We start from the raw sequence: 11,003 nt of genomic DNA on the forward strand, positions 1-11,003 counted from the left end.
CAAACTAGCCAGCGCTGTTAACAGTGTTTGGCTACGAATCCTGCGGACCGCTCTTCATAGGCAATTATAGATGCTTGAGGTATAAGCGTAACTCTCCAAAGAGGCATTGTCTTGCCATTTTAAATATCCAGGGCATGGTGGTAGCATAATACAATATAAATAGCTAAGAACTACTGAGCACTTACTACATGCCAGGCAGTGTTTTGTGTACTTTACATATATTGATTTGTTTAATGTTGACAGCAACTCTAACATAGGTACTAGAATAATCTTATTTTACAGATAAGGGAACTGAGGCCCAGTGAGATTACTTAACTTGCCCAAAATGGACACATTCTCAGTGGCAGAGTTGGCATTAAAAACCAGGAGGCCTAACTACAAAGTACTTATTCTTAGACACTCTTCTAAGATGAAAATTGCTTTTATGGGTGGTGGCAGAGTAATCTGCTTATGTTTAAACACTCTGGTTCTCAGGCTAAATTAATCTATGGAAAAACCTTACCAAGATGAGAAAAAGGGAGGAGAATAAGACCTGTAACATGTTACTTTATGTGTCTTAGTTCTGAAAAACAAGGGTATATCAAAAAAAGAAATTATAGAGCTGAATGGTAGATAGATACAGTTTTGACTGAGGTAGAAACTACATTAAAAATAGCTTCATCAGATTGGAAAGTGTGACTATACACAATGGGAGGCTGATAAAAACATATGGGCTATTTGTACACGTCTCTTCAAGAATTAGATTTTATGAGGCCAGTACAAGTAAGTTTCTCAAGCAAATAGAATTACCTGCCCTTGGGACAGTCACTCAAGTCACTTAGACTTCAAGCTCTCAAAGTCTTCAACTGCAAAATGAGGGGGTTAAATAGATTATTGCTGAATCTCTTGCCAACTCAAAAACTATGAAACTAGGCTCAGGTAATGAGTAAAACAAGCTGGAGTGAGAAGATTCTGGAGCTAGAAGATGCTGGTTGACTATTCACCATTTACCACCTGAATGATTGTCATAGATTTGGTTCCCTAGGAAACAAACTCTAAGATTTAGAGATTTGTGTGTGGGTAATTTATTGGGGAACAACGCATGAGAGGGTGAGGAAAGTTGGGCTAGGCAGAGTGAGCATTTGAATTGTGACATAACTACAGTATGTGTCTGCGCCAGTTTTATGGGGGAACTCTGAGGCTGGGATGACCATTGAAATAGTCCTGCCTGTTTTAATGGACTTTTAGCTAAGATGGAGTCTAAGGAATTAAGACTTGATCTAAGAAAGGGGATTTATCTTTCCTTCAGAAACAACTAGAGAAACAGGCAATACATACAAAAAATGGCTTTTAAGACCCTGGACATTAGGCAATTACAGATGGCAATTGATATGGTATGGAAAACAAAGTGAGTCCTATGGCTTCTCCATCCTATTGCCTTAAGAGAGTTTCTAAGCCATGGCTTAGGGAGAGGGAATCAAGTTGGAGTCCAGTGGACATTTTGAGTTGAGATGGAGTTGAAAGTTCTAGACAAATACAGTGACTATATTTCACATGGCAAAATACTGCAAAGGAGAGAGTGAGAGGGATCCCTGGATATCAGCGTAGGGCAGTCTCATGTACACACAGAGGACCAATTGGCATATGTGTGTGGGGAGATTACCATCTAAGAACAGAGGAAACAGAGGCTGCTGTTAACTCAAGGCTACATTTATTGTCATGGGACATTGGGCGCAGGATTCAGAAAGGTCTTGGCTTAGTGTGCAGAAATAATTAGCCTTAGATTAAATACTGATCAAATTTATCCAAATGATTTAACTGGATCCAGAGTAAAGCTCAGGAACACATACAGAAATAGAAGAATATCCAGCACACAAAAAGGTAAAATTTACAATGTCTGGCATCAAATAAAATTAAGCAAGAATGCAGAAAAGTAGAAAATTGTGATTCATATGGGTAGAAAATCAACCTAACAAACGAACTCAAAACAGACACATATTAGAATTAGCACATGAGGACACTAAAATGGTATTGTAACAATTTAAATATATCAAATACATTGAAAAATATAAGTAGAGGCGTGGAAGATATGAAAACATCCAAATGATTAAAACCACAGTGCCTGGGATGCAAAATACACTAGATGAAATAAGATTAGATATTGTCAAGAAAAGGTTAATAAACCTGATGACACATTAATAGAAAGTGTAAAAAATAAAACACACAGAGAAAAGCAATTTATATTAAAATAAAAATTTAAAATAACATCAGAGAGTTGGATTACTTCAACTGGTCAAATGTACATGCCATTGGATCCTCTAAAGGAGAGGAGGAGTGACGGATGGAAGTATTTGAAAAAATAATGGCTGAAAATTTTTCTAATTTTATGCAATCCAAGAAGGTCAATATACCTCAAGAACAAGAGAAATAAGACAAATCAAATCAAGGTAGGTCTGAATCAATTTGGTCAAAAGCAGTAATAAAGAGAAAAATGTTAGAATCAGCCAGAGGTCAAAGACACAGTATGCACAGTGGAACAAAAATAAGAATTACAACAAATTTTATGTCAAAAACCTATGTAAGCTAGAATTCAGTGGAATATCTTAAAATAATTAAAAGAAAAATGGCAACTTGGGATTCAGTATTCAAGAATAAAAACAAACATACAAAACTTTAAAGAATTCTGTAGACCTGAACTACAAGAAAAGCTAAAGGAAGTCCTCAGGCAGAAAGGAAATGATACCAGATGAAAAGAAGAATGAAGATACAGAAAATGAAAACTACATGGGTAAGTGTATGAGATCTTTTCTTTTTTATTTTTCTATAGAGACAGAGTCTCACTCTATTTCCCAGGCTGGAGTGCAGTGGTATGGTTATGGCTCACTGCAGCCTCAGACTCCTGGACCCAAGTGATCCACCAGCTTCAGCCTTCCAAGTAGCTAGGACTATACTACCATGCCTGGCTAATTAAAAAAGCCCAAAAATTTAGAGATGGGGTCTTGCTATGTTGCCCAGGCTTGTTTTGAATTCCTGGCTTCAAGCAATTCTTCCGCTTTGGCCTCCCGAAGTACTGAGATTACAGGTGTTGGCCACTGTGCCTGGTCCGAGATATTTTCTTATTATCTAAACTTTAAAGGAAATTATTAAAATTATTTAAAGCAAGAATAATAAAAATATAGTGTGGAACCTATAACAAATGTGGAAGTAAAAATATATATAGAAGTAAAAAATAATTGGATTGTTTAGACTATTTTCATATAATGTGATTATTGATATAGTTAAACCTATAAACTATTATTGATAGTTTTTGCCAATTATTTTTTATTTGTCCCTTCTGTTTTCTCTTCCCCTTTTCCTCTTTTTTTTTTTTTCTCTTCTTCTAGGTTATCTTGATTCAGAATTTTTTGACTTTGATGTATAAGGGATGAAAAACAGATCAAGTGAGCCCTGTGTTTGCCACAACTTCCAATAGGAAAATCCTGGAACAAACATACCAGATTCCATTCACAGATTCCAAGGTAGAGAGGGTTTAGAGAATTTATGGCTGGATGAGCGCCTTCTAAGCTTCCTTCTTTCTAGGTAGCTTTTCTTCAAATCAATGCTAGATATAAAATGAACAGAATCTCCTATTTTGGGTAAGGTGGGTCATGATTTAAAATATCTCAGTATTTTCCCAAAAGAAACCAGATTTACAAGATGAAAGTATCACACCAGGAGTTTATTATGGAACATTCACTTTCCTTTGACCCTCACCACAGTGTACTTTCATTACTTATCAATCTGGGGGGCGGGAAAAAGGGGTGCAGCCAGACAAGAGAATATACAGGAAACAAGCATCGTATATGAGTCTATGTATTTCAGTAATGCTTCTACAAGGGGATACAAAATCAGGTGCCAGCTTCTGGAAAAAAAGGGATTTTTTTTTCTTCCCTCAATCTCATTCAGCCCCTCGACGCTGCCTGAAGTAGCGATTATAGGCAGCATTGTATCCATAAACCATGGCGTAGCGTTCACAAAGCTTGTAGTCATCACAGGCTTCCCGATTGAGCTCATGGGCAGACTTAGAGCGTTCTCGGATCCTAGAAAGTGGAAAAAGAGGCAAAAATTGAGAAGCATAAAGTGGAAAAATGAGAAAATGGATAAGAAAAAATATTGGAGATTGTTTCCCTCCATGCTCCCCACCCAAGCTAAGAGATATTTAAAGAACAGGGAGAGGCCAGGTGTGGTGGCTCAAGCCTGTAGTCCCAGCACTTTGGGAGGTCAAGGAGGGCGGATTACTTGAGGTCAGGAGTTCAAGACCAGCCTGGCCAACATGACAAAACCCTGCCTCTACTAAAAATACAAAAATTAGCTGGGCATGGTAGCATGTGCCTGTAATCCCAGCTACTTGAGAGGCTGAGGCATGAGATAGTGCCAGCAATCCAGCCTGGGTAACAGAGTGAGACTCTTGCTTCGAACAAACAAACCAACCAAAAAAACCAGAGAGGGAAGGCAGAACAGGAGATTTTTTTTTTTTTTAAATGAAAATAGAAGTTTTCTTTCTGTGCTCCTTTCTCTCCTCCTTCCCTCTCCTTTCCAGATCTTTCCCCAAATAGTTTTCTAATAATTCAGTTGTTTTCTGTATATTGTTTTTAAGTTTTTTGATTTTAAAGATACAATTAGAAATAATGTATATGATGAAAAACCTGTTTCCCACTCCACTTCAGATCTGTGATCTACTCTGGGAAAAATGACCGCCCCTCATGAAGTTTTGTTACTGACCTCTCGTGGACTTTAGCTCTCCATCTCTGCTGAGGAGATATGAAAGTATTCGCATTTCTCCTGTTAATGAAGGGATCTTAGAACAGAAAATAAATAAATGCAGTTTTGGTAATACATAGCTGAAAATATTTCCATGAATATTCCTTGACACAAATATATTTGAAAGTGCCTTAATTTCTGCAGTTCACATAACCAGAGATTGGCAAAAATCAAAGGAGGGTATAAAGTAGATTTCACTAACTTCCTGATCAAATGAAACCAGTAATCAATCCATGTGTCTTAAAGACTGGTCATGTCAGCTTTGCTGGTTTTGCCTTTGGACAATCACTTTGCCTTTCTTAATCTACATATTTCTACTTGGTATGTTTTAAATTCCTTTTGAGGAGAAATTCTCTGTCCTGAGGATTTATGAAGCATAACTCTAGATTGTCAGTGAACGAACAGTTAAAACACTATAAAAATAACGAATAAATGGAAAACCAGAGTGATATGCCATTTCCTCCTATGCTCAGTCTTTATAAGACCAGCTACTCAACAGCATTCAGCTGACTGGGCTCAGTATTCTCACGCCTGTAATCCCAGAATTTTGGGAGGCTGAGGCGGGTGGATCACTTGAAGCCAGGAGTTCAACACCAGTCTGGCCAACATGGTGAAACCCTATTTCTACTAAAAATACAAAAATTATCTGGGCATGATGGTGTGTGCCTGTACCAGCTACTTGGGAGGCTGAGGCATGAGAGTTGCCTGAACCTGAGAGGTGGAGGTTGCAGTGAGCCAAGATCGCTCCACTGCACTCTAGTCTGGGTGACAGAGGGAGACTCCATCAAAAAAAAAACAAAACACAGCAAAACAGCACTCAGCTTAACGTGGCGCCTGTGGTCTTCCAGCTGACTTGGCGTCCAACTCTGTGCTTTACCATTTGTCATTACTCCTCGTTTTCCATCTGTGTGGTTGACGTGGTGCCAACTTAAAATTTCCAAATGAGATTTTATGGCTTCTGAGTATGTTGCATGCAGCTTAAATCCCATATTGCACTACTTCAAGCTTAAAAAATTGCTCCTTTGGCAATTTTTGTAGTCATTAGATTTTAAAATTTACTTTAGTTTTCCAAAAGAGGCCCCCTTTTTTTCTCCCTGTTATATATCTTACCATCTTGTTTATTTAAAAATAGGGAGAGGTTCTTTAATGCAAGAGATTTAAATAAGGAAGTTAAATATTCACTTACTAAGTTCATAAGATTCCATGCTTTCATGAGATTCTGGAGTTAAAAATAAAAAGATTCATTATATCATTATTTATCAGTTTAGACATTGTAATAGTTCAAATATAGGGATGGAAGGAGAGGAAAGAGTCTGAAAATGTGAAGAACATATTTAGCAGTGTGGTTATTACAAATTTCAGGAACTTGGGATTTATGAGGCTTTTCTCTAGCTCTGGCTTTGCTGTGAATATCTCTGTATTTTAGTTTCTCTGATGTTGAAGGAGGAAGTGGCCATTTTGAGCTAAAATTTCCCAAGTATGACGTCTTTAGACAATCAAAATAAGACACTTTAAGTGCTGCACAGAAGTCTCCAGAGAACAATCTTCTCTGATTTACTCAGAGCTTGTTTGAGAACGGGTCAAAGAGGATTAAGAAGGATCCAGAAGACGGCCAGGTTTCTCCAGGCAAGAGAACTGCAGGGCAGTTGCTCTGCTGGGCTTACTAAGACAAGTTTCTAAGAGGGATCCGAAAACCTCTTAAGAACCTGTGTTAAATTGGCAGCCACTGAAACCACTGGCTCCAGCTGACAGCGCACCCTGGGCACAATGCCAGTTCAGAGAGAGAACTGAAACGATGTCAAAGCAAAAGTTTTCTTCTTTCTGCAACTCTCCTGAGCACAGCAGGTAAATTTTGGAATAAGAGGCTTCCATTAATATTTGCTAGCAAGTAAATTTTCTTCAAAAGTTAAAAAGGAGGTGAAGAAATCAAATCCTCTGATATAGAAAATTTGTGAATACAAGAGTGAGAAGCATAATCTTTCTGGTTGTTAATGTAATTTAAATTTAAAAACAGTGAAAATATCCAGGTAATTGAAGTGTGAGACTGAATTAAGTAAATAACTTTGCTTCAGATTTCCGTTTTTAAGCTTTGAACAAACAGAAGTATATTTAACGACATATAGAAGAAAGGCAAAATTTATTTTCTGACAATAGAAGTTATGAAAATGATTCTTTTCTAAAATTCTTTTGATGTAAAACTTTATTTAAAATTAATTAACTGAACAAAAATAGTAAGTTCATGATATTGTTCATGATATTAAGTATAGCCTAGACAGGGCTATACTTAATACTTCACATGAAAATTAATTTTCTCAAAGGCAAATGGTTTAAACAATATCCTTAACCCATTGATACCAAAGTCTAAATTAATATCCTTAAAAATGAGAACGCAGTGGCTGGGAATTTGGTATCTTCTTTCTGAAATATCTGAGTTTCTAGATATACAGAGACTTACCACTGAAAGGGCTTTTCTGTTAAGTTGCACAAGAGTCTGGATATTTAGGATATAAAAAAGACTTAATACAACAGATCAGTTTCCGTGGAGACTGGGAAATGTGAAAGTAATGGTACTTTAACATTATAACAGAGAAAGGGGGAAGAAGAGGAGGAGGGAGAGAAAAAATAGAAGTGACTCAAAATCAGAGGCAGAAAAGTAAATTCAGAGAAATGGGAGAAAAATGTCTCACCATAACACAAAGTTACCACCGCTAAGGCAGCCAGGATGGCGAGAAAGACCAGGCTCTTCATGGTCTCGTCCTGCAGGTCAGTGGCAGGGTTGTGTGTAGCAGCAGTAGGGAGAGAGGCTCCTACAGGATGTTAGTGGAACGCTGTGAGGTTTTTATAGGAACCAGAGCAGTTGAGAGGGGAGGAACCAGTGGGAGAGGGCCGGAGAGGTGGGGAAGAGTTGGCACTGAACTAGCACTGGAACTTTTCCCAAACAGTCATTCCTTCCAGATATTATCTACTCTAAGTGGGCAGTTTTCCCTCACTCCTGGTCCTGACCGTGCTACAGCAGGATGCTGCTCTGGTGCAGAAGTTGTGGCCATCCTACGCTTGGTGACAGACCTGGGCAAAAGCCCGCAGAGGGAGTTGCCTCAAACATGTGATCTATCCTCCTAGCCCTGACCACAGGCCTTTTGGGTTTGGTCCACAGACAGAGCCCTAGCGTTCTGTTTGTTACCCTGATGGATTGATGAGAGGTTTGTGGGGAGAAGGGACTTCACTTTCTTTTCTTTTCTTCTTTATAACCTTTGCCTCTTCTTCCAGAAGGACTTCATTTTCTATGCTGATTATAATTTAGACATCTTCCCAGTAGTGTTAATCCTAGACCTATCATTCCCAAACCAATCAGGCATTTGTGCATTTTTCCGAGGAGTCAGCAGGGTGGAGCTGTCCAGTGCCCCGTGAGTTCTGTTTCCTTGATCGACACCATTGTAACTTGCCCATCCAGTTTTGGACATTAGTTCAGACCTGTGCCCTAGTTCTCACTTAGGCAGAATGTCAGTGATGGAAAGTGCAGCAAGGCTACAAGGGGACTCTTTTCTCATTTTCTGAGGGCATTGTCTCGATAATTAACTAACTCGATAGACTTTTTAGTGAGTGGCAAATGAGATGCAAGGTACTGTGCTAGGTGCTGTGGGGATGTATGGACAAGCAAGACACCTCCCTAAGGAGGTAAGTAATGGCTCCTTGCTATTCACTTCACTCTTTCACTGTAACGTATCCTCAGGCACAGGGTTTCACTACACCATCAGGCCCAGAAGTACTAGCTTATTATCCCACAGGAGGATTTCAGTTTCATGCCTCTGGTTATCTTGTGGAGAGACCTCTTTTTTTTTTCCTTTCTTTTTTCTCCCCCCTTCTTTTGCAATCACAAAATCTATCCAACCAGATGTGCCTCTGTTGCTTGGGTGCCCAATGGTTTTCTTTGAAGACAACAGACTTGAGTCACAGAGCAGAAGATTGTAGAAGAGCTGCAGCTTTGGGACCTCTGACCCTTGGGCTGGAACAGCAGCAGGGCTGGGCTGGGTTGGGGGTGGGTGGATGTGTCTTTCACTACTGATGTATTTCAAGGAGTGGTGATGAACTAGGTGGAGCCTCATGCTTCATTCTTTTTGTGTTATTGGGATGGAGTTTCCCTCCCACCCTCCATGCTCTGAAGAGCTTTTATAAATATTAAGAGTCTCCATTAAAAGAAATAACTCCTTTGAAATCTGAAAGATTGAGTTCTGAGGAATGAATAAAATTTGAGTTTTCCCTCCAAAACCTAAGAAATAGATTCTCTGTGAGAAAATCTTAAAGAACATCTCAGAAAGAAGACCATGTATGTTCATCCTTGATAAATTCAACTATCACAATTCCCACAAATGAGGTTGGCGGTTGTTTCACTCTTTAAAGCACAACCTACTCTGAGCGTTAGTTTCAGCGTCCATCTTCTAAGATAAATCACCCGAATCAATGAATAATTTAAAGTGTGAAAAACAGTTCACTACATTGCATGATTCTGGGGGAACAAGCTAGCCATAAATGTTTCATATGTACTTAGCTTAGTAATTAACCCCCAATTAACGTAACATCAAACAAGTTTAGTTCCAATGTTTCGCCCTTAAAATGAGTAGTCTACTCTCCCCGTCCTCACTCCAACTCCAGAAAAAGTCTTCCCAGTTTCCTGCAATAAACGTGTGCTTTCCAGTGTACATTAGTCCTTCTCCAGTCAAGTTCTAGACGTCTCCTCATCCCCAAGTTCAAATGGCAACTATAATCTTTCAGCCTCTGACATCACAATTGTTTGTTTATTTTTTACACTCCCAGAAATTAAACTCAAAAATCCTATACTTCTCATTTCAACTTAAGCTTCACCTTCTGTTCACCTCAAATCACTGCTTCCACTGGATTCCCTCAACTTAAGCATTTCTCTTTATTGACTTGGTTTTTTGTAGCTAACTCTCTTTTGGGAGCTGTGTCTCTTCAGTCCCTCATCTGACTTTTCTGTCCATTGCTCTCCATCTACTTCTGGGTTATTCTCTGTAAAATCCCATTTATATATGATTTGTAAAAATTATTAACGTGTGAGAATCCAGAGCCCTCATTTTTCTCTTCTGTCACCCTACTCCCCATTTCAAACACAATTTTGTGAATGCCAACTCTAGTCATATGTTTTTAGGAAGAGAACTTAGACTAACCCATAAAGCAGGGTTGGGAGACTTACATTAGAAAGGACGAAGATCGACTCATCTGAGACAAGAGAGGAAAAGAATGGGGGTAGAAAAAAAAAATCGGAGAAGGGGAAATGAGAAAAGCCTTACTAGTTTGGTTTGCTGGGTGAGTTTTAGGTAGTGATTGAGTGACAAAGAAAAACTGAGGCAATTGTGGAAGGTGAGACATATTAAAAGTGAGACATGGGAACAGAGAAATAAAAGTGGCTTTGGTTAGGAATAGAATTGAGACGGCAAAACACTGTCTGAGAATTTTCAGAAAATATTGAAATTTAAACAACTTAATTTTGCCAGCTAGTTTCCATTTTCTTAATTGGGATATCTTGTCAAGACAAGACCACATGAAACTCTAAATTATAATTAGATTTTAGATAATTATGAAAGACACTTATACAGACATTTTCCCTTAACAAAAGAGAAGTGTTATTCAGAGGAGAGAATATTTGAAGATACTCCCAGAAATGATAACAGAAATATGGGACAGTGATATGATTGCCAGTTTTTAAAAATGTATAGGAATCTCCTCATGTGAGGTTGGCAACGTGGGAACTGAAGGAAGAGAAGCTGGAGTAATACAAGATATCCTATTCTACCTACTCTCAGGCAGAAAAGAGAATGACCATGCCTGTCAGGGCCAGAAGGCGCTTGGGATTTCATAATACTCCCATCCATCCATCCATCCATCCATCCATCCAATTATTAATCTAGCCAACAAATGTACTGTGCATCTACTGCATGTCAACTCTAGGCTGAAAATACAGTATAGAGAAATACAGATATGGGTCCTACCCTCAGGCATCAAGTGTACTCTTTGAACACAAATTGAATAGTGGCTCCTCTTATTTAAAAAGTTGTCAAGGATCTAGAAATAGAAATTCTATTTGACCCAGCAATCCCATTACTGGGTATATACCCAAAGAACTATAAATGGTTCTACTAAAAGACACATGCAAACATATGTTCATTGCAGCCCTCTGTACAATAGCAAAGACCTGGAACCACCCCAAA

The 11,003-nt window shown here is 38.6% G+C and overlaps 1 protein-coding gene and 1 long non-coding RNA gene across 2 annotated transcripts; one reads left to right on the forward strand and one right to left on the reverse strand.

Annotated features, from left to right (window-relative positions):
• Nucleotides 1–3,373: 3,373 nt before the first annotated feature.
• Nucleotides 3,374–4,852, forward strand: LOC116533838. Its single transcript, XR_004261466.1, has 2 exons — nt 3,374–3,497; nt 4,686–4,852. It is a non-coding gene; the product is annotated as an uncharacterized LOC116533838 (long non-coding RNA).
• On the reverse strand, nt 3,677–7,656 carry MGP (matrix Gla protein). Its single transcript, XM_032253721.1, has 4 exons — nt 7,467–7,656; nt 5,966–5,998; nt 4,741–4,816; nt 3,677–4,058 (listed from the first exon to the last, which is right to left on the reverse strand). Exons 1-4 carry the CDS (start codon nt 7,525–7,527, stop codon nt 3,917–3,919), a joined length of 312 nt encoding a protein of 103 aa, XP_032109612.1. The 5' UTR covers nt 7,528–7,656; the 3' UTR covers nt 3,677–3,916.
• Between the last annotated feature and the right edge of the window lie 3,347 nt (nt 7,657–11,003).

Source organism: Sapajus apella, unplaced genomic scaffold (genome assembly GCF_009761245.1).
Source record: "Sapajus apella isolate SASKATOON/1434 unplaced genomic scaffold, GSC_monkey_1.0 scaffold84, whole genome shotgun sequence".
Classification (NCBI taxonomy): domain Eukaryota; kingdom Metazoa; phylum Chordata; class Mammalia; order Primates; family Cebidae; genus Sapajus; species Sapajus apella.